General features: G+C 39.1%; 6 protein-coding genes across 11 annotated transcripts; 1 reads left to right on the top strand and 5 right to left on the bottom strand.

Moving 5' to 3' along the window:
- Nucleotides 1–614: 614 nt before the first annotated feature.
- ttc8 (tetratricopeptide repeat domain 8) lies at nucleotides 615–4,385 on the top strand. The gene is made up of 14 exons (XM_069152127.1): nucleotides 615–818; nucleotides 1,385–1,505; nucleotides 1,571–1,634; nucleotides 1,739–1,898; nucleotides 2,122–2,211; nucleotides 2,303–2,347; nucleotides 2,442–2,527; nucleotides 2,640–2,727; nucleotides 2,846–2,956; nucleotides 3,051–3,190; nucleotides 3,277–3,451; nucleotides 3,588–3,710; nucleotides 4,072–4,155; nucleotides 4,269–4,385. Exons 1-14 carry the CDS (start codon nucleotides 705–707, stop codon nucleotides 4,383–4,385), a joined length of 1,518 nt encoding a protein of 505 aa, XP_069008228.1. The 5' UTR covers nucleotides 615–704.
- A 675-nt stretch (nucleotides 4,386–5,060) lies between these two features.
- On the bottom strand, nucleotides 5,061–7,389 carry LOC138199865 (CD209 antigen-like protein C). Its single transcript, XM_069152128.1, has 6 exons — nucleotides 7,253–7,389; nucleotides 6,755–6,871; nucleotides 6,069–6,320; nucleotides 5,811–5,974; nucleotides 5,509–5,642; nucleotides 5,061–5,325 (listed from the first exon to the last, which is right to left on the bottom strand). Exons 1-6 carry the CDS (start codon nucleotides 7,308–7,310, stop codon nucleotides 5,175–5,177), a joined length of 876 nt encoding a protein of 291 aa, XP_069008229.1. The 5' UTR covers nucleotides 7,311–7,389; the 3' UTR covers nucleotides 5,061–5,174.
- A 194-nt stretch (nucleotides 7,390–7,583) lies between these two features.
- Nucleotides 7,584–10,528, bottom strand: LOC138199658 (C-type lectin domain family 4 member E-like). Of its 2 annotated transcripts, XM_069151796.1 has the most exons (6): nucleotides 10,366–10,528; nucleotides 9,897–10,010; nucleotides 8,800–9,057; nucleotides 8,451–8,614; nucleotides 8,187–8,323; nucleotides 7,584–8,080 (listed from the first exon to the last, which is right to left on the bottom strand). In XM_069151796.1, exons 1-6 carry the CDS (start codon nucleotides 10,478–10,480, stop codon nucleotides 7,918–7,920), a joined length of 951 nt encoding a protein of 316 aa, XP_069007897.1. In that variant the 5' UTR covers nucleotides 10,481–10,528; the 3' UTR covers nucleotides 7,584–7,917. The 2 variants fall into 2 exon arrangements, with proteins under 2 accessions (XP_069007897.1, XP_069007898.1); XM_069151797.1 differs by lacking the exon at nucleotides 9,897–10,010.
- A 384-nt stretch (nucleotides 10,529–10,912) lies between these two features.
- LOC138199861 (CD209 antigen-like protein E) lies at nucleotides 10,913–14,558 on the bottom strand. The gene is made up of 6 exons (XM_069152119.1): nucleotides 14,414–14,558; nucleotides 13,990–14,097; nucleotides 13,013–13,273; nucleotides 12,762–12,925; nucleotides 12,561–12,688; nucleotides 10,913–11,768 (listed from the first exon to the last, which is right to left on the bottom strand). The coding sequence occupies exons 1-6, from the start codon at nucleotides 14,526–14,528 to the stop codon at nucleotides 11,618–11,620; spliced, it is 927 nt and encodes a 308-aa protein (XP_069008220.1). The 5' UTR covers nucleotides 14,529–14,558; the 3' UTR covers nucleotides 10,913–11,617.
- A 697-nt stretch (nucleotides 14,559–15,255) lies between these two features.
- Nucleotides 15,256–17,550, bottom strand: LOC138199863 (C-type lectin domain family 4 member M-like). 2 transcript variants are annotated; one of them, XM_069152124.1, is made up of 6 exons: nucleotides 17,454–17,550; nucleotides 16,810–16,905; nucleotides 16,099–16,353; nucleotides 15,831–15,997; nucleotides 15,558–15,694; nucleotides 15,256–15,470 (listed from the first exon to the last, which is right to left on the bottom strand). In XM_069152124.1, the coding sequence occupies exons 1-6, from the start codon at nucleotides 17,527–17,529 to the stop codon at nucleotides 15,317–15,319; spliced, it is 885 nt and encodes a 294-aa protein (XP_069008225.1). In that variant the 5' UTR covers nucleotides 17,530–17,550; the 3' UTR covers nucleotides 15,256–15,316. The 2 variants fall into 2 exon arrangements, with proteins under 2 accessions (XP_069008225.1, XP_069008227.1); XM_069152126.1 differs by lacking the exon at nucleotides 16,810–16,905.
- A 714-nt stretch (nucleotides 17,551–18,264) lies between these two features.
- Nucleotides 18,265–20,498, bottom strand: LOC138199862 (C-type lectin domain family 4 member E-like). 4 transcript variants are annotated; one of them, XM_069152120.1, is made up of 6 exons: nucleotides 20,406–20,498; nucleotides 20,155–20,298; nucleotides 19,750–20,013; nucleotides 19,512–19,663; nucleotides 18,723–18,862; nucleotides 18,265–18,545 (listed from the first exon to the last, which is right to left on the bottom strand). In XM_069152120.1, exons 1-6 carry the CDS (start codon nucleotides 20,467–20,469, stop codon nucleotides 18,398–18,400), a joined length of 912 nt encoding a protein of 303 aa, XP_069008221.1. In that variant the 5' UTR covers nucleotides 20,470–20,498; the 3' UTR covers nucleotides 18,265–18,397. The 4 variants fall into 4 exon arrangements, with proteins under 4 accessions (XP_069008221.1, XP_069008222.1, XP_069008223.1 ...); XM_069152121.1 differs by having other exon boundaries at nucleotides 20,179–20,298; XM_069152122.1 differs by having other exon boundaries at nucleotides 20,155–20,229.
- Between the last annotated feature and the right edge of the window lie 258 nt (nucleotides 20,499–20,756).

Genomic DNA, 20,756 nt, shown 5'->3' with positions numbered 1-20,756 from the left:
GAGAGCAGTCAACGCTGGGCTAGTGTCAAACCTACTTCCTGGATAGGAGTGTTATATTAGCTCAAATATTCTGTCAATTTAAATGAAAGGTTACATACAATTTTTTTTAAAAACAATATTTCACTATTATTTTTTTTTGCATAATGTTCTTACTCCTATAATTTCAAACATATCTACATGCTATTTATTTACATGTATGTTTCTTGATTTTGTGAAATAAAAAAGGCGTTTCACTGTGAAAAAGAAACAAATCATCATAATAGTGATACTAATTTGAATGTGAATTACATGTCTTTCATTCATTTGCGTTTGATTTGATTTTGATTTACAAAATATATATTTCAAAAGACTCAAGATTCAAAGTTGTCCGAAATTATTTCTTAAATACTTTTTTTTACTTATTTTTATTTCACGTTTTTATATACATCCGGACATATAGGCCCTTATATGGTATTATTATAATATATTTATTGGTTATAGTGTATAGTGTAAAATACCCATATTTAAAAAAAATTTTTTTTAAACTTTTGTAATTTTATTTTTCAATTCATAAGCGGAAACTGCGGCGGTGAAGGACCGCCCCCTTTTTCCGCTGTTGCCTAGCGACCGGGGAAGCCTCGTTTGTTGTTGTGTTGCTATCGTCTTAACTCGCCAACCGGGATTTTAACGTCGATATTTTTTGTTCTTCCTCTTACATAAAAGCAATGGAGGTGACGATGGACCCTTTGTTTCTGGCCTGGAGCTACTTCAGGAGGCGGAAACTCCAACAGTGCTCTGATATTTGCACCAAAATATTACAAGACAACCCGTACGACCAGGTACTGCGGTGTCGTTAGCCGGGCTAGCCTAGCGTGCTAGCGATTATCGGGCTGTTTAGGGGAAAGCGTGCTCGTTTGCTAACACGAGAAACCTGCTGCGTAATCCCGATTAGTCGTTTAGTTTAACACGTGTTAACTAGCGAGCTTCGCGTAGTTTAGTCTCACTAACATCGCATCTATCACGACTTATTTAAATCACCGTTTGTTTACTATCTACTACTTGCTGCTGGGATTTGCTCTGTATTTTACACCTTCCTCTCCACTGTTGTTGTTTTTGTTGTTGTTGTTGTTGTTTCTCATTATTTCCTTTCCGCCCCTCATTTATTCACAACTTTATTCTTCTCTCATGAACCCACTTGCGGTCTGTCTCAAGGACTTCTCCTTGCTCATCTCGGAGGTAACCATGAGTGCCCGCTGTTTTCTGTCTGCCTTGTGTGTTTTCATCCTGTTTGTTATGAGGGGGAAGTTCAACATAGGTTGTTGTTGTTGTTTTTTTATACCTGTAACGCTATCTGAGGTCTTCTATGTAATTCAATCACTGTGTGTGTGTGTGTGTGTGTCCACAGGCTGCGTGGAGCTTGAAAACCTGCGCTCTGACCGAGATGGTGTACATCGATGAAGTGGAGGTTGACCAGGAGGGGATCGCTGAGATGATGCTGGACGAAAGCTCCATCGCTCAAGTCGCACGTAAGTTTCAGCTCTTTCTCAGCTGAGTAATTTAACAATTTTAATTATTAAAACTTTCCCTACAGGACCTGGAACATCACTGAGACTCCCTGGAACAAGTCAGGGCGGAGGTCCCACCCCGGCTGTCAGGTAAACCACCAAACCAAATAAGACCTGGAAGATTAACCACTGGTGATATTTTAAAGAAAGTAAAAGGGCAACTATATCTCTTTTTTTTTTATTAATTATTTTAGGCCTATGACACATTCAGGGCGACCTATCACAGGATTTGTGAGACCCAGTACACAGTCCGGGCGTCCCGGGACGATGGAGCAGGCGATCAAAACCCCGCGCACTGCGAGCACCGCTCGGCCTGTCACTAGTGCTTCTGGAAGATTCATCCGTTTAGGAACCGTGAGTATTCACACCTGTAATAAAGGATGCATGTGAAAGACAAAATGTAATTCCCTGCAAGACATATCTATAGAAGCCTATTTTGACATCATGCTTTCTGCAATTACTTTAAATATTTAATATTGTCAGATTGATTTACCTTCATGCTCTCAAACTAATCTTTATTATTTATTGTGTGAAATGCTTGAAAGCCTGAGATTGTTTTCCTCTTTTTTCCCCACAGGCCTCGATGTTAACCAATCCAGAGGGACCTTATATCAACTTGTCAAGACTAAATCTGGCCAAGTATTCCCAAAAACCCAGTTTATCCAGAGTGAGACTGAGACGTCCAAAAATGAATCAACATTATTCCTTTTTTTTTTTTTTTTTCTTCCATGTTGAGTAATCACCATTTTTCTCCACAGACACTATTTGAGTACATCTTCCATCATGAAAATGATGTGAAAAATGTAAGTGTTACATGAAACTGTGCTCTAAAGAAAATCTGGTTTACCTTTTATTTAAAGATATTTTGACACAGATATACTTTTTTTTTTTGGACAGGCTTTGGATTTGGCTGCTCAAGCTACTGAGCATGCCCAGTTCAAAGACTGGTGGTGGAAAGTTCAGCTGGGGAAATGTTACTACAGGCAAGTAATTCAAAACATCCAAACTGTTCACTGTTGACATAGCTGACAATTATTGAAGTTGCATTTTGTGTTTATGAAATAAAGTAATGATTCACTTCTCTGACCTCTGCAGGCTTGGTTTATATAGAGAAGCAGAAAAACAGTTTCGATCAGCTCTCAACCACCAAGAGGTGGTAGATACATATCTCTACCTCTCAAAGGTTGGAGCAGAGACGTCATAACAATACAGTCCATTACTAAGTTTTTGCACTTAAATATATTCCCTCTAAAGTCATGTTTGCTATTGAATGGAACCCTTTGCATGTGTTTTCATTTAAGGTTTATCAGCGCCTGGATCAACCTATAACATCGCTCAACCTTTTTAAGCAAGGCCTGGACCACTTCCCTGGTGAGGTCACCCTCCTCACAGGAATCGCTCGCATCCACGAGGTACAGCACGTCGCCACGCAGTCCACTTAGTCCGCGCTTGTGACTCCCAAAGTGAGACCACATTTTTACCCTCTCTGATGTGACATCATCACAGGAGATGAACAACATTTCATCTGCCACGGAGTACTACAAAGATGTCCTGAAGCAAGACAACACTCACGTGGAGGCTATAGCCTGTATAGGCAGCAACCACTTCTACACGGACCAGCCCGAGATCGCCCTGCGCTTCTATAGGTCAGACGGACGGTTCCGTACAAGTTACGTAATGTATTGTTACCGTGTGTCTCATCTGTGATTCAATATGCTTCTCCCTTTGCTAGACGCCTGCTCCAGATGGGAGTGTATAATTGCCAGCTGTACAACAACCTGGGCCTGTGCTGTTTCTACGCCCAGCAGTACGACATGACGCTGTCCTCATTTGAGAGGGCTCTGGCCCTGGTGGCCAATGATGAAGAGCAGGCGGATGTCTGGTACAACATAGGACACGTTGCTGTGGTGAGTTGAATCTCAAAAACATCCCAGAGTGTCTGTTGGTTTGATTATACGTTCCCCTTCTTTATGTGATTTGCATTTGAAGTAAATTAAGTCAAGCTTACGTGGTATAAAGTGTGCGTCTGTTATATGTTTGCAGGGCATTGGGGACTTGACGTTAGCATATCAGTGTTTTAAACTGAGTTTGGCTTTTAATAACGACCACGCGGAGGCCTACAACAACCTGGCCGTGCTGGAGCTGCGCAAAGGTCACATCGAACAGGTGAAGACATATTTTTGAGTCATCGCTTTTATTAAGATGTTGAGATTTGAGGTATGAGGTCGTAATGTTTTATACCCTCTAGTATGTAACACAGCCCAAAAGTCATTAAACTGTCATTGCTATTAATACAAACCTTAATGTAGGATGCATTTAAAAAAATATATTTCTCAAACACACGTGAAAATGAAAAAAAAAAAGAGTTGTAAAGTTGTGTTACGTAGGCATATTTGGATTTACTCGGATTAAAAATGACAGAAATACATTTCAAAATCAACATAAATGTCTTTTCATATATAATTTGTATAAACTGTGTCTGTATGTGATGTCAACATTATTAATTGTTGTCCTGTCTGTGATTCAGTCTAAAGCCTTCCTGCAAACTGCTGCCTCATTGGCCCCACACATGTACGAACCACACTTCAACCTCTCCATCCTCTCTGACAAGGTAATTTATTACCGTGTCATTTCGTTGAAGTCGTAAACATTGCAGCACCGCTACAGAGGAAAGGTAAGATCTGTGAAGCAGTTTTCCAAAGGGATGTTTTTGTCTGTGTCCAGATTGGAGACCTTCAGAGCAGCTACACTGCGGCCCAAAAGTCTGAAGATGCTTTCCCCGAACATGTCGACACTCAGCAGCTTCTCAAGCAACTCCGGCAGCACTTTGCCGTGCTGTGAAGGTCTCGGCGCCGCGTCGGCAGCCGTCAGGCCTCCGGACACCGAGTTATTGAAGTAGTGAAAGGTGGCAGGTTAGTCAGACATGGAATTTGACAAATGGGAATTAGTTTGGGTTTGTGTTTATTTATTAAATGGTACATTTACACTAAACTGCCAGTTTATTAGGTACACCTGCACTATAACATAGTTTAACTAAGTGTATTGTGCCACATTGCAGACAGTCAGACTGGCCATCCTCCTTTGACCTCTCTGATCCACGAGCTGCACGCATGTGGACAGAATCACTGGTTTATGATAGTTATTTGCCTTTTACCCTATTTTCTTTAAAACTCTGGAACAGTAGGGTGTGGAAAGACCAAGACGACAGCAGTTTGGGAGTTGCTAGAACCAAATTGTCCGGCTCCAGTGTCGAAACACAGCAGTTTTTACAGATGACAAATATCCGTCACACTTTAAGGATGTATAACTTACGTGAAGGCAGGTTTTCCCAGTTAAACTGGTAATCTAGTGTACAGATTTGTACAGTAGTATTACATACTGAGTGTACATAGTAAAGGTAAAGATTTTATCTGTTACAGTGAAATAACATTTTATAGTTCATTTCATAAAGCAAATGTATTTTTTTGTAATTCAACCTGTAATTTGATTCCTTGCCATTTTGTAGTCTCAACAGATATGACAATAAAAAAAATTACAAAAAATTCAGGTGTCAGACCCTCAAAGACATAATTAATTCTTCATTCAAACATTTAATCCAGAACCAAATGTGTTTTACAGAATATAATTACATTAAATTGAAGACCTTGGTTCCATTTCACAAATCCATTTCAGACTATAAGCGCATGGAGCATCGTTCCAGGCCTTGAAGGGGTTGCTTCTGGGATAGATGGCGGCACAGTCTTCATTACCCTGATCGTTGGGCTCTCCGTCATTCCAGTACCTGAAACAAATACCGGATTGAGCTGATCGGACTGTAGATTTATAGTCATCAAAATCAAAAGGGTGTCACGACTCGATGTATGTGAACGTGCTCTAACAACGCTTTGAACAACTCCTAAACTCACAGTATTTAACTCCAGTTTAAAGTTGTGTTTTTTTAGTCTTTGTGAGTTGTTATCGTTACCCTTCAGTTATTCTTGTCCCATCCAGCCACTTCCAAATCCCTTCTTCTACATCTCTCAGTCCGATCCAGAAGCCACTGTGGCTTACCTGTCTCGAGCTGTCTTGATAATTATTTACCAATTCAGCTACTGCCAGCTGTCAACACAGGGAATGTACACACACGAGTGTTATTGCTTTCTGTGTAACACAGACCTCTTAAACTCTTCAGAAATCAAATGTGAAGCACTTCTAGTGAGAATAACAAAAAGGAATTGCAGCTTTTGTCCAGAAATATCAGCGGGTTGTCTAAATTTTGAGTCTCACGTGTTCCTCTCTGCTCTGTATCGACACCAAGTCGCCTCCTTGCTTCTTGCAGAACTGCCTGGCGTCCGGCCATGATTTATGTGAAATAGTATCAGAGAGAGGGAAGTAGTAGCACACCGAGTTCATGAAAGTCCAGCCTGGTAAACAGTGTCTGCAGCCCTCTTCTGTTACCAAAGAAAAAGTAAACCGAGTGTTGGTTGGTTGGCTCACAAAAATGGTGCATTAAATAACATGATAACACAAAAAACAGTTTCTCACCGATCATTGGCATGTGGGATTTCAACGCTGCAATTTCCATTTGAAGTTTGTCGGTCTGCTTTTGGTAGTCTCTGCTTCTTCTGCTCTGATGTTCGAGCTCCCACTTGGTAACTTGCTGCTCACTGATCTCTAATTGCAGCTGTTTCTTCACTTCATCTCTGCTTTTGATTGCAGCGTCGTAAGTAGCATGCAGCTTGGTCATCTCGCTGGCGATGTCCGTCACTATATCGTTCCCATCTGTGAGTTTGTTATCTGTAAGCGGGACATAAGTGATGTAGCCTTAGTTAAAGTTTTTAAAAGCTTTATGGACGATTACTGGCACTTTTTTTTTAGAGTACCTGTGCTCTGAATTCTTAATAGCAAAATGTACAAATAACAAAACTAAAAAACATCATTATGCATTATACAGAATATGAAGGCAACACCTACAGTATGTTTTTGGTCCAACTTTTCATTAATTGAAATCAAAGATTCATTTTATGCTCACAAAAGGTGAATTTCTCTCAAACTTTCTTTACAAATTGTCTTTAAAAAAGTGTTTTTATTGTTTATAGGAGCTTGAAACTAAAATCAAACTTTCAAATATCTTTTTTTCTGCGGTGTCAACTGGTCTCAACTAGTTTATTCCATTATATCTTCACAATATTGTAATATTACATGAGTTTTATGGGTCTGCAATGACTTACAATAGACACCCAGACCGATATCAACGACCAGCAGAATGGCAGCGAGCACTACCAGGATCCCTGCGAGCAGTTTGTAATGATTCACTCTGGATGCAAGTCTCAACGTGGACATGGACACTACACAGAAAAAGTGGTGGATCAATATCAGAGTCATAAACAATACATTCAAATCAAAATTATACATACAAGCAAAGGAAAACACTTTCCTGAGACACGTTCTGTAGGTTTGTTTCACCCACAATGTGTCATCTGTATATTCTAAACATGATATTTGATGATAATCAATCACTTATCTTGCAAAAAGTGATGGATTTTAATACAATTCATATCTGAGAGCAAAGCGAGAACACAGTAAACATTCAGAATTGATTAGAAATTGATAGAAGGTGATGTCCTTCAAAAACCTGCATTGGAGTCAGACACCAATCGAAGAATATCAGAGTATCAATGAACATTAAACAAGATTCTAGTTCAACATCTTTCATCTGCTCGACATACCTCCTGGCAGTTTGCTATATTCATCAGAAACACCACCTGAATTTCCACTGTCGTCCATTTTGACTGTTGAGATGAGCTCAGGCTAACGTGACTGTCCAGGAGAGATTATTTGGTAGGACATTGCCCTGTGTGTGTGTGTGTGTGTGTGTGTGTGTGTGTGTGTGTGTGTGTGTGTGTGTGTGTGTGTGTGGGTGTGTGTGTAACATTACAAACAGAACGTCAAGTTCATGTGTTAAAAATTAACGTGGGGGCGCAGGTCACTTTAAAATCAGTGTAATTATTTTAAATGATTTAAACAAGATGATTTGTAATTTTATTCAACACCCCGGCAATGATTTTATAAAGATAATCTTTTATTTCATTTCGTCAGCTATGATCTATCTTCAAATTATTACATTACAAAATGTATTTTACACAAGAACTGTATATTTTGCACTTCATCAGATAGATTATTGATAAAGACTTCCTGGCATTTTTTTCTCCTCTGAAACAGTTATTTGGTGAAAAACATTAGAAGTGTACATCATATCTTTTATTTCATATACACCGTAAAAAAAATTCTCACACAAAACATGAATGTTAATATTTCAAGATGTGGCTTATTCATCTGAAAGAAATTATTATTATAATTCATCGTCATTATTACTGTGCAGTAATTGTGATTTCTACAAGAGGTTTCTTGCTTCTTTTGGCTCCGTCTCACAGATGGAGTTCATCTGATCTTCCCGGCAGTTTCTATTATACCACATCTGCAGAGTATTGTAGGAGGAATATAAAGCACCACAGTTCCTGCTCTGATTTCCAATTGGCTGCCCGTCTTTCCAGTACCTGGGGTAAATCAAAATTAAAAAAATGATTTCCATAAAAACTTGTTTGTCGTTACGGTATTGTCACAAAACGGAGAGTGAGTGTCAACGGTCTGTAAGACGCTTACGTGGTCTGCTCCTCAGTCACATTGTTAATCCAAACCCACGTTCCTTCTGTCACCGCGTCAGTCAGGCCTATCCACAGTCCGTTCATCCACCACATGTTGCTTATCCTCCACTTTGGAAAGATGTCCATCATGAGTTGCTGTGGGAAAGCAGACATGGTGATTCAATGTGTATTATCCATCATATCATCATATCAAAAACAACTAAGCATGAAATACTTTAGAAGGACTAAAAATAAACTACTTTCATTTGTGTTTTTGACCCACCTGCTCCGCCAGGTCATTGATCACCAGCAGGTCTCCCCCTTGACTAATACAGTCTGCTCTGCTATCCGGCCAGTTCTTTCCAGATTGGAAATCATGATGAGAAAAATAATAACAGGATGATTTAAGGAGGAGCCATTCTGGTGGGCATCTGCCACAGCTGTTCTCTGTTGCAATGAAAGATTGGAAAAAGGCAAACATGTTATTATCATAGGCATTTTTTTTCAATTCTTGTCCAAAAAAAAAAAAAAAAAATCCTTGTTTCAAGTTGTTCAAGTCAACAACATAATGTTCCCATTGGGGGAAAAGGTTGGTCTGTTGCCACCAAAGACACGTTGGAGGTCCACCTTACCTAAGGAAGTTTTATTAAACTGGATATTTCTCTTCTCTGTGAGCAGAGTCTCAAGTCTTTTCTGAAGCAAGTCACTGAGGGTCTTCTTCTGCATCACTTCTGTCTGCAGCTGCACATGGATGCTGCGCTTGTTCGCCAGGGCCACCTTGGCCTCCAGCTTAGCTCTGATGATGTCACTCTGGTTGCGGAGGTAGTTCAGCTCAATGAGGAGGGGTGTAGCCTCTGAATTAGGAATCTGAAGATCTTTGGCTTTGGCACCTGAGGCGGAGAATATGAAACAGAGGAAGAGGAGCTGTGGCAAGTCTGGTGTGTGAAGTCAAGGTGATTATTTTTTAGCCTCACGTGGAAGCATGTCGATTCACCAGAGTTTTCACTTGTCGGGGAAATGTCTCAACATTAATTTAATATATTGGCGCAAAACTTTAACGGTTCTTAGAGGATATTTTAAATTGTACAATATTTTGGTTTATTACCAAATGCCTGCAAAAAAATACAGCTTTCATTGACATTTAGCCTCGCTTAGTACAGCTTAGTACAGCTCAGTACAGCTGAACTGTCAGCATGGCTGCACTCTGTAATCTCATTAAAACGTATTGAAAGTTTCAATACAAGCTACAGTAAGGATTTCCAGTGGAAGAACAGACTGATGAGCACATCGGACAGCGCGACAACGTGAGCCTTTCTTTCTCAAACTGAATGCCGTTGATTAGAAACCCTTTTTTGGACGAAAAAAAGCAGCTTGAATATGTTCTATGATTCTTTGCGATTGCATGTTATTTCTCAGTTTTGTGACATTTTACACCCCAAAATATAAATCAATGAATTCACAGTAATTGGCTGACTGTTTGAAAATGGCTCCATAATACCACACTTTCATGATGTTTTGTGACGAGCCTTAATCCTTCATTGGTTGTTTATATACCAATGAACGAATGCAAGATATGTAAAGAAAGTATTGACAGTGCAATGCCTACGACTGGATCTATTTACATCCAGATTTTGATGTCACTTCAGCTGTGTGATTGAGATCCAGCTGAACATTGGACGAGACATCAGATTTAGGAAATCAGCAGTTTCCTGTGAACACTCATACTCACAGTACATCCCAATGACAATAGCAGCTACCAGCAGAACAACATCGAGCAGACCCAGACTCAGTATGAACCGTTGGTGGTGTGGAAACGCAGATCCACCTCTCTCTGCAAACAGACCTTGAAAACGTTCCTCTCAGTTAAACTCTCAATAGCTTGTTTTGTCTTCAGTAAACCCGTTAAATAAAATGAAACATTACTTCATTGACTTTTTTTCCCTTCTGAAAGTTTACAGAGGAATGACTGAATATTATCTTTTGAGTTTTAAACAGCAGTCTATTTTTATTAATATGTGTAACAACATTTTACATGTATTTAAACTCTTAAGTCAGTGAATAAGCTAAAGCTACACAGCATCAGCTCCAAAGATTAAAAAAAAAAAAAAAAAAAAAAAAAAAAAAGTCAAGTGGAGCTGTGAAAGAAGTTGGACAGATTTAAGAAGCAGCAGATAATTTGGATGTAGACTAAGTTGTACCTTTTCCAAATGTCTGGCGAGAGAAGAAACGTCCATCTGTGCAGAAATCTTGAGAACTCCTTCGTTCAAATAACATTTCTTCATTGAATTCTGACTGTGATCGAGAGTTCTCCATTATAGTGCTGCAGGCAGGGCTTGTTGATCTGTTTTTCTGTCCGGCTTATTCCAGTGAGAGGGTTTGTGTGTGTGTGTGTGTGTGTGTGTGTGTGTGTGTGTGTGATTGGACTCTGGTCGAGATGCAATGCCTCAGTGTGTATGTGTGGATTTGAAATCATACAGAAGCACGTATTGCTTCATTTTCATCTTAAATAGTGATATTAGTACAAATGTACGACAAAAGCTAATTTTTTTTACACTTAAATATGAGCATACTGTGAATTAAATACTTTTACTGTGTCTCTAACTGTGCTTGTAAGCCTATTGGCAGACTGCTGCATCACTTGATTTCTCCATTCTGTCCAAATGTCCCAGCAAATTCACCAGAATGAGATGCCAACCATGAAATACAGAATTCATTAAAGAGATAAAACTGCTTAGATTCTCTTTCTCCTCTTTTATTACAGAAGCAGTTTGACATTTTGGGAAATACACATATTCACTTTCTTTCCTGGAGGATGAGAGGATTGAAAGAACTGCATGAAGACTGGAAACTGCCTGTCTGATGGTAAGAAACTCCACCGACTATCACCTCTGATTCCCAACATTAACGTGTTAAATCTCATTTTAAATGACAATCCAGCATGTTATTGTTACACTTCGGTTTCAGTTTGGATTAAAGAGGTTTGAATCACAAAATGGGAAGATCATCTAATCATCAAATTCTTTGCGAAAACATATTTTATAGAGCTAGAAATACTGACTGAAATATAATGAATGGCTTTGCTGTGATTTAGTTGGTCTTTTTTTTTTTTTATCTTGTTCTGTCAATCATCAACTGTCCTTCTGGACAGGGGTTGCTAAACATCTGGCTCAAACTGGTTCATTAAAAGTAACCATAGGTTTATAAAGCGTTCATAAATGAATTTGAACAATAAAGACATTTATCATAACATGCTATAACTTTAATTGTATGTGATTGTCCACAATAGCAGCACTTGCGGAATAGTGTGAAAATAAACACCTTATATAAAACTGGACACTTCTTATACCTCCTAATTGGGGATTTAAAGTTTGATCACGGATATTTGTGTGATAGTAACATGCACATGTGTGCAGTCTGTGAATTTTCTGTGCCTCAATGATACCGACAATTTCAGCTCATAGAAGTTGGTGCTTTTTCACAAATCCACTTCTGTGGGACTGCACATCTAAAATCATTCCAGGACTTGAAGAAGTTTTCTCTGGCATACACGGCCACGCAGTCCTCGCCGTCGATGTCGTTGGGCTCTCCATCGTTCCAGTACCTGGAGCAAACCACAGGTTCATCGACAGACACACGGTAGTTACTTTCTCTCAGTCCACCTTATGCATTTTTTTTTTTCACACTCATTTATACCCGAGGAGAAGACACTGCTGTAACAAGTGTCACAACTGAAAAGATGTCAGTAGGTCAACCACATTTAAGTCACTGTACACCCCCCATTTTAATTACGTGTGTATCCTAGATTAACTTTTAAACGTCTGTTTTATTCAGTTGTCTGCACACTTTGAAAGTCTGCGGCTTTAGTGGGTCTCAGAATTACTTCTTACACGGCACTCTGTTAAATTGAGAAATGCATTTGTCACATTTGTGTCAAGAACAACTTGAAGACACTTGATTGAGATCAGCATACAAAGTGCACAAGATTCAGTGGAGGTGGCTCCTTCCTGGTCAATGCGGGACAGAGGTGCCCAAATTCAGAGACCAATGTAATTTAATTCTCACATTACGTACTTTTTATCAGAACTTTTTTTTACAGTTCGTAGTCACTAGGATTTGACAGCATTTATGAATAAGGAGAGTACGAACAAGCTTATCAAATGCATGATGAGCCAAAGAAGGTGCAAACTTGGCACGCGGGCCTCAAATGGGGCTGCTCTTAGAGATTAGTCGGAGTTTACTTGTTGATGTTGGAAACCATCACTGCATGACTTCTGAGTGGGTGAACCAGAGACAGACCCAGCAGTGGCACATTAAGATGACAAATTCCTGCAAACACAACACCTGCCTCTCGATTTGCACATTTTTCCCAGTGTGTGATATATCGAAGTCTTACCCTTCACTTAGTAATTTTCCATTCAACCATTTCCAAGTCCCTTCCTCTTCAACATCACTCAGGCCAATCCAAAAGCCCATCAAGTGTTCTGAGTGGTCTTGAATTATCAAAAGATTTACAGTCGAGTTCTAAAAACAGAAGAAATGTAAACAAACATTCGACACTTACAATTTCTACATGAGCACAGAAACATTAACCGACCACTTTGTCTTTGCTGTTGAGGATTGCGAGATCCCCTCCGTGCATCTGGCAGAACTCTCTGGCTTTTTGCCATGTTTTGAGTGCAACTTCTCTTGAGAAAGGGAAGTAGTAACATATGGAGTTCATCAAAATCCATTCTGGTGGACAGTGTCTGCAGCCGCCGTCTGTTGGCAAAGATAAGCAACGAGTGAATAAAAACAAACATATTACAGATTGTTATGCTTCTATTTTTAGAGAGAAACATGTCTCACGAATCATTGGTAAGTGTGATTTCAGCGTTGCAACGTCCTTTGTAAGTTTCTCCATCTGCACTTCGTATTCTTTGTTTCTTTTGTTCTGGTGTTCGAACTCCCAGTTGGTTTCTCTCTGACGACTCTTCTCACTGTCCAGCTGCTTCTTGGCGTCGTTTATGGTTTTGATTGCGGCCTTGTACTTATCCTGGAGTTGGACCAATTTTTTACCGATTTCTTCTGTCTCATTCAGTGGGTTTTGGGTATCTGTGAGTTTGTTGTCTGTGAGTGTTAAAAACAAACAGGGTTGCTGGTAACAGGTTTCTTTTTTCCTCAAGTTTCGTTCTTCCCACCCAGAAAACAGTCTGACAAGGTATTTGATACATGCACATATTTAACTCGTTCTTATAGGAATAGCATCCTGATCTAAACTTCAACATATAAATGTGTAAAGATTATTCATTTTAGTGAATCCTTATTATCAATAAATAGGTTTTAAAGTATTTACTTTAATTCTCTCTAAATACACATTAGGCCTAAAGGTCCATCATAAGTAAAAAAAGTAGTGCCTTCTGCTCTCTAGGTGCATTTCATTTTAATAACATACACGTAGGCTATAATAAAAAAAATCAATTTGACTTCTTAAAATTGAGGCATTATTTCAAATTTCTGACACCCCTACAGACCATTTCAGCACTTGAAACAACAACTTGTAAACTGAATCTTTGACTGAAGCTGTAATGAGGAGCCATGTGACAGAAAATTAATCGGCAACTATTTTGATTATTCATCGCCTTCAAGCAGAAATACCTCGTTTCTGCTTTCTGCTTCCTTTACATTTCATTTAATATCTTTTGGTTTTCGACTGTTCAGTAAAAACAATTATACATTTGATGACATCACCTAAGAAATTGACTGATGAAGGAAATTATTTGATCATGAAAATATTGTCTCAGTCAATAATCACAATGTTACTGAGCACAGTAACTTTGGCTCACAATGGATGCCCAGGCCAACATCAACCGCGAGTAGAAGAGCAGCGAGAAGCGCGAGGATCACTGCAGCCAGTCTGCAGCGTCTCCCAGGAGTCACTCTGAACATTTGCACTAGACAGAAAGAAAATGAATCGACATCATGAAGCAGGAACTCAATCAGACTGTATGAACAATACACTATATGGAACATTTTATATGGACGTCTTAGTGTTGAGGAAACACCAATAGTTGAGCTTCTCTATGTTCTAGCCGTTATTTATGGGCAAAAAAAAATCCTTGCAAACCTTTCATTCAGAAGTAAATCATACCGAGTATCATGTGTTATTGAATTTCAACATATTTTATCAGCACTATTTTAGGACTTTGTACAAAAATGTAAGAATGAACACAATCAGAAAACTGTTCATAGAATTGCATTTTATGATACCTCGTTGTCCGTCTTGGTTAAACTGGTGAGAAGAAGAATGTTCGTCATCGTCTTGACAAATCAGGGTGTTAAATCCGCCATCAAAATTACAATCTGGGGGTTCTGTCCTCTCCATTTTCACTGTTTCCTTGACATACGTTATGTGAGAACGTGTGTTAGTAATGATCTGCTTTTGCACGGGTCTGTGTCAATACAAGCTACAATTGCTGAGATCATCAAGAATAAAATAACAGTTACCCCAGTTGAACTGCCAACCCATGAGAAAGGGGAAGTGAAATTGTCGTCAACTGTAAAATTTCAGGAGCCACACAGGATGCGAATATGCTGATTCTTGTATTTATGATTTATTTTCAGACAGGTCTGACGTGTTTACATGTACATTTCTCCACTTACAGTATCTTATCTTATCTTGTCTTATCTTATCTTATCTTATCTTATCTTATCTTATCTTATCTTATCCATAATGCATTAACCTGTCAAATAAAGATATACCTTTTAATGTACAGACAGCAGTTGAAGTTTTGGCCACCTAGAATTTTGATAATTAAAAATAAAATTTCTGTTGAAGGCTCTGATTTAAAGAAAGGTAAATACATGTAAATAATAATAATAAAAAACATATGACATGCTGGACATAAAAGAGGTCTTTGTCATCAGCTAAGCAGCCCACACCTTTGAAATATTGGTGATGATGCATTTAAAGTTAAAATTGATAGGCTGATTAATAAATCATTGGCAGATCTCTGAATATTATAACCTAATATTATTTTTCCACAGACAGTTGAAATACGGCTGTAATAATTTAAGGTGTAACATTTCCACAAACAGCAGACCAGACTTAGACGGTTTTATATATTTATTTATTTTTCAAATGTTTCCAACATTGTATTTTCTGCTTCTGATTCAGCTGGATATCATTTCACATATCCAGTATTTTTGTTTTTGGCTGCAACTGTCATCGTAGCGGGTTTGCCACGGACTCGTAGAGCTATAAAATGTCACCCCGCAGTCCTCTGCCTGGTGTAAGGAGTTCTTTGGTTCTCCTTCCATCCAGTATCTTCAAAAGAAACAAACCATTTAAAACAGACATCAATAATAATCTGTAATTAGTTCAGCATTAAAAGTTTAATACTGTAGCTCTCACCGTTGTTCCACTTCAATGATGTTATTAATCCAAACCCATGTCCCCTCTGTCTCCGTGTCTCTGAGACCAATCCAGAAACCGTTTTCCGACCGGTCTTGGCCAACTCTCATTTTTTCAATACTGACACTCACCAACCTCTGCGGAGGCACATAGACGTTGGACATTTTCAAGTTGTAACATCCAAATGTATAAGTATTTATTTGATTCTTGAATAGACATATTTTTTTTGACTCTTTTCTCCCCCACCCCCTTTCTCATTTGTTTTCAACCCACCTGCTCCTCCTGGTCGTCGATCACGACCAGGTCAGATCCACGACTGATGCAGTCGGCTCTGCTGTCTGGCCAGTTCTTCTTCACAGTCGAGGACTGCTTGTAAGAAAATAAGTAGCAGGATGAGTTGAGAAGACTCCATCCAGGGAGACATCTGCCACAAGTTTCCTCTGGAAGACACACACAAAAAATGATTGTTACTTCAGTTGCTTTCTATATTAACAGATAAAAGAAACCTGCATTTACAAACTACAATACAACGGCGTCTCACCCAAAACGGATTTGTTGCTCTGCAGATTTGTCTTCTCCGTCCACAGCGCCTCAATCTTCCTCTGATAATTGTTGTTCATGGCCTCTTGCTGCTTAATTTGCACCTTTAGTTGTGCATGGTTTTTGAGTGCACTCTCCAGTGCCCTCTTGGCCTTATCTGCAGCTTCAGTTGCATCACTGCAGTTGCCACGGAGATAGTTGAGCTCATTGATGAGATTCGGTGCAGCTGAGTAGGAAACCTCTTTGACTTTGGCACCTGAGAGTGTGAAAACACGCCATCACAAAGACAACAAAAGTGCTCTGTGTCAAAACTGTGTGGAGTCCTGTTGTCACTTTACTGGACAGTAACCTGTGCATTGTGATTTAAACCTTCACACCAAACAAATATTAAAAAAAATATAGATTGTTTTTACGCTGTTTTGTTGGGAAAATTGCAAAAATAAATCTTTTCATTATGCTGGAAAATAATGTGACATGTAACGTGATAAATTTGATAAAATAAAAAGATACAATGCGTATAAAGCATAAAGATGAAACTAAATGAGGATTTGAACAACTGTTTCATTCAGCAATCATTCTGAGAAATGTTGAAATGTCAACTCTGCATAAGAACTTTATTTTTGAGTGATAAACTGTCTGTTCAGTGACATTATGCAAGTGCAATGATTCAATGAAGAGGGAACTGAAACTTTTTGTCGACTGTCATACTTACATTTGACTCCAATAACAACAGCAGTGATCAACAGCACAGCATTCAACAGTCCCAGACACAGAATAACCAGCCAGTAGTTTGGAAAAGTGGATACACCTGCGATTGTTAAAAAAAATAAAAATTTATATATATATATATGTAATTTATTAAACAGAAAATACTTTTCCCTCATATTTATATATATGCACCTCCTGCTGTATAGGCATGGCGATACAATGAAAATGAAATGTAATTTGCTGTTAGTTAAATTATGTTATGCTGAAAGAAGCATCCATCTGAAAAACTCAGTAGCAACATAACTTTGCAAAAACAATGTATTGTTTACAATAGATATGAAAATGAACATGAAAATCTGAATATTCTCCCTCATCTGACCGGACAGGGATCCTGACAGTTAGTCATACGACATCTTCATACGGTGATTTTTATATTGTAATGACTTACAGAAACATGACTTTCAAGTTCCAGTCAAATCGACTTATTGTACATTTAGCACATTTTGAAGATGAATTCATCCAATGACATTTTACTGATGATAGCAATTGATTCAGTAAAATCCTCTGATCAGAGAGAGATGAAAAGGAATGAAAACTGGGGAAAAAAAAGTAAGAAATAAATTGCGGAATTGCACAATAAAATCATACCTTGTCTAAGTATTTCACAAGAAAGTCCGAAATGTCCACCTTTGTTGTCATTTGTCCGTTTCTGTGAATTCTCCATGACTGCAGTGTCGCTGTTGCTGCCCACTGATCCGTTTACGTCCTCTTTTATACCCACAAGCAGCAGACTATGGCTACTGTACGGGTGGGTGTATAAACTACAAAGTATTTACATATGTCAATGGGCAGTACTTAAACTAAACTTGAGGAAATGGAATGAAAATATATGAGTATTGAATGACACTTGAGAATATGGATTTGCAACAGTTTTATTGAAAGAAAACTTAAAAAACATGTCCACATGCTTTCCATAGATTGAAGTCTGGATGCTGATTCAGCACATGTCGACATTCACAATGTTTTTTGTTTTTTTGAATGTCATTTTGCATAAATTTAAGTCACCCATGTCTTCTAGTGGCTCCTGCAAAAAATCTGGAACCTCTGGCTTCATGATTTCTGCCAATGACCAGTATTTGCCATACACAGTGTTTTGCACAATTTACTGCGCTTGGGTGTCGTGAGTTATTCTGTTCAGCAAAAGCTGTTTTATTCCTACAGTGTCCTCTTGGTGGCCTCCCCTCCCCACATAGACACAGCGTTGAACATCCTCGGTCCAATCATTCCTTTGAAAGAGTTATTAATTATATATGATTTAGCGTTGTCAAACCAGACATCATTACAAAAATAAAGTGAGGTGGATTCAAAAGCTTCAATATGAAACCACATTAAATCAGCCTACAGATCCTTCATTGGTGTAATACTTTTAACTAAAAAAAAGCAACAGAAGAGCCACCGCTGTTTATACATTTCACATATTTATTGATGAAGAAAAGAAACTTAAAATGAATTTTGCCGTGAAGGATAACAGTGTTCGTCTTCTCTCCTGTTTGACAGCTGAACTCAGGCTGAATTTGGACTGCGACGCACCCCTAGTTGGGTTCCCTTTCACATAACCATTCCTTGTTCATGAGGCAGTTTCCATCGAGCCACGTTTTCTGAGGGGAGGCTCTGTTCAGAAGTGCTACGCAGTCCTCTCCGAGGACTCCATAGTTGTTGGGCTCAGTAGGTATCCAGTACCTGAAGCAAGGTTCACGCATTACTGCAGGCATCATTTATATTGCTGTTGTTTGTATTAATCAGATGGAAAAATGTGAATCAGTTGTAAATGAGGGTTTTTAACATGTAACCACTGAGCCTTTATGAATGAATGCTTCAATTTGCACTTATTTATTTAGAAAGTCTTAAAGCTCTTACCCGTTACCCTGCAGAGGTGCATCATTTACCCACACCCAAGAGCCCTCGGTCTGAATGTCTGAAAGGCCGATCCAAACTCCTCCAGTCTTCTGCTGCAAACGGCCAACTCCTTGCTTTGGGAGGAACTCAAAAAGATTCACCTGCAGGTAAACAGAAGTTGAAGAACATCAACATTTTAGTACTTCAGGTTAACACTTTCACATATCAGCAATGTTCTTGGCAAATGCTGCTTCGATCACCACAGCAACAGCTGTGCTCATATGTACTGGTTTTTATGAGCCTTTTCTGCCTTTACAATGCACATATCAATGTTTTATGAGGTCTTGTTGGAGGACTTATTGTAAGTCGCTTTGGATAAAAGCATCAGCTAAATGAAATGAAATGTAACGTAATGTCTTGGTTACCTTCAGGTTCACTAAGCTTCTCTACCACTCTCCTCTCTCCTTTTACAAGTCACTACAGAGCTTGAGACCAAGTCAAATCAAGCTCAAGGTACAAGTTCATTATATTAAGTTGTCGTTTCAAATTGCTTCAGTTATTTTGAATGTGTCTGTGAGCTGTTTTCAAGCACCTCACTGCTGCTGCAACGGTCAGAGCAGACATTTTAAATTGTCATGCAGGAAGAGCACAGCTGTTAACATGAACAATGTCTCTTCTATTCAGATGTCATGTGACATGTCAGGTACATATGTATGTTACGTTACTTGTGTCGTACCTTGCTTTTCTTTTCAGGGAAAAAAAAAAAAAAAGAATAACTCTAAAAACGCTTTCTTGTCATAAAGGACTCACCTGCTCATCCCAGTTATCAATCACAGCCAGGTCGGCCCCACGCCTGATGCAGTCTGCTCGGCTGTCTTGCCAGCTGGATCCTGATTTAGCATGGAAGTAGCACGAGGAGTTCAATAAAACCCATCCTGACGTGCATCGTCCACAACTTCCCGCTGTTAAAAGACGAAAAACGTGTTAAAGTCTCAACAAGAAAAACAGGTTTGATTACAAAAAATTCACTGAAGAATGAATGACTCACACATATCAGTTGCTTTTGACTGCAGTGTTGCTTTCTCCACATTTTTAGTCTCCAACTGCCTCTGAAAGTGGTCAGAGAGGGTCTTGTTCCTCTCTAAGTGCACTTTCATTTGCTGATGGCTCCTGTGTATTATCTCGATTGTCTGTTTGGCCTTTTCTTGATCTTTGACAGCATCATTCTGCATCATCTGAAGCTGCTTCACCTCCATGATGATCTCTTCTGCTGCTATTTGGTGGGGAGGGGGTTCTTCACTGACTTTACCACCTGTCATTAAGAGATAACAAAAAAAAAACCTACTTAGGTATTCAAGGATGTTCAGAACACATCAAGCTTTTGTTATTTTGATGTCACTCATGTTCACATCAGTGGGTATAAAAAGGTGTCGGCCTACGTGACCTACAATACCTTTCTTGGATGAGTTGTACTCACAGTAAATCCCAATAACAACAGCGGTTAACAGCAGAATAACGTTCAGCAGTCCTAAACACACAACAACCAGCGGATGCATTGGAAGACTTCTGGACCCAACTCTGACCGCATGCACAGGTCCTGAACAAACAGACACTTGAGCTTAACATGAACACAAAAAAAAAAAAAGAAAATACAGGAGGTTTAGCAAAGGCATTGCGAGTTCAGTTTGAATAATACAAGCCCACTGTTGCTCGGTGCTTTACGGTGCGAGGATTTTCCATCTGTGCTTTGATCATCGCTTGGAGTCATGTCTGAATATCTTCGGGTTCTTACTCAGAAATCCCCCTCCAGCCGGATGTGACGTTTATCTATGTGAGGTTGCACTGTCAATATTACAAAAGCACCAGCCTCTGCTTGTGTCCTCTCGGATCCTCTTTACCCTTTTTCTCCTGTTGGGAAAATGTTTCCAGGAAGTCTCACGTTTTTTTCCCACTTGTTCCTCGTGATCTACATGAGAACAAGTTCATCTGATTAATTTACTCGATACTTTACATGTCTGAGCTGTCAGTGGGTTGTTGAAAAATGTGAATCCATAT

The sequence above is a fragment of the Embiotoca jacksoni genome, unplaced genomic scaffold, assembly GCF_022577435.1.
Source record: "Embiotoca jacksoni isolate LCO1_2020_lvr unplaced genomic scaffold, fEmbJac1.0.p SCAF_18, whole genome shotgun sequence".
NCBI lineage: Eukaryota > Metazoa > Chordata > Actinopteri > Embiotocidae > Embiotoca > Embiotoca jacksoni.
This window is presented reverse-complemented; position numbering and strand designations above follow the sequence as displayed.

Coding starts and splice junctions, on each gene's coding strand:
- LOC138199862 (XM_069152120.1), bottom strand. CDS start 20,469: ATGACTCCAAGCGATGATCAAAGCACAGATGGAAAATCCTCGCACCGT. Junction 20,014..20,154: donor GTACAACTCATCCAAGAAAG/GTATTGTAGGTC, acceptor TCTTAATGACAG/GTGGTAAAGTCAGTGAAGAA. Junction 19,664..19,749: donor GTCAAAAGCAACTGATATGT/GTGAGTCATTCA, acceptor GTCTTTTAACAG/CGGGAAGTTGTGGACGATGC.
- ttc8 (XM_069152127.1), top strand. CDS start 705: ATGGAGGTGACGATGGACCCTTTGTTTCTGGCCTGGAGCTACTTCAGG. Junction 2,528..2,639: donor CTGGGGAAATGTTACTACAG/GCAAGTAATTCA, acceptor TGACCTCTGCAG/GCTTGGTTTATATAGAGAAG. Junction 3,711..4,071: donor GCAAAGGTCACATCGAACAG/GTGAAGACATAT, acceptor TCTGTGATTCAG/TCTAAAGCCTTCCTGCAAAC.
- LOC138199865 (XM_069152128.1), bottom strand. CDS start 7,310: ATGGACGACAGTGGAAATTCAGGTGGTGTTTCTGATGAATATAGCAAA. Junction 6,872..7,252: donor ATATAGCAAACTGCCAGGAG/GTATGTCGAGCA, acceptor TTTTCTGTGTAG/TGTCCATGTCCACGTTGAGA. Junction 5,326..5,508: donor GGGACAAGAATAACTGAAGG/GTAACGATAACA, acceptor TATTTGTTTCAG/GTACTGGAATGACGGAGAGC.
- LOC138199861 (XM_069152119.1), bottom strand. CDS start 14,528: ATGGAGAGGACAGAACCCCCAGATTGTAATTTTGATGGCGGATTTAAC. Junction 13,274..13,989: donor TGTTGGCCTGGGCATCCATT/GTGAGCCAAAGT, acceptor TAACACTCACAG/ACAACAAACTCACAGATACC. Junction 11,769..12,560: donor GGAAAATTACTAAGTGAAGG/GTAAGACTTCGA, acceptor GGTTTGCTCCAG/GTACTGGAACGATGGAGAGC.
- LOC138199658 (XM_069151796.1), bottom strand. CDS start 10,480: ATGGAGAACTCTCGATCACAGTCAGAATTCAATGAAGAAATGTTATTT. Junction 9,058..9,896: donor TATTGTCATTGGGATGTACT/GTGAGTATGAGT, acceptor TCTCCGCCTCAG/GTGCCAAAGCCAAAGATCTT. Junction 8,324..8,450: donor TCAATGACCTGGCGGAGCAG/GTGGGTCAAAAA, acceptor GCTTTCCCACAG/CAACTCATGATGGACATCTT.
- LOC138199863 (XM_069152124.1), bottom strand. CDS start 17,529: ATGGAGAATTCACAGAAACGGACAAATGACAACAAAGGTGGACATTTC. Junction 15,998..16,098: donor GAGCAACAAATCCGTTTTGG/GTGAGACGCCGT, acceptor TGTGTCTTCCAG/AGGAAACTTGTGGCAGATGT. Junction 15,695..15,830: donor TCGACGACCAGGAGGAGCAG/GTGGGTTGAAAA, acceptor GTGCCTCCGCAG/AGGTTGGTGAGTGTCAGTAT.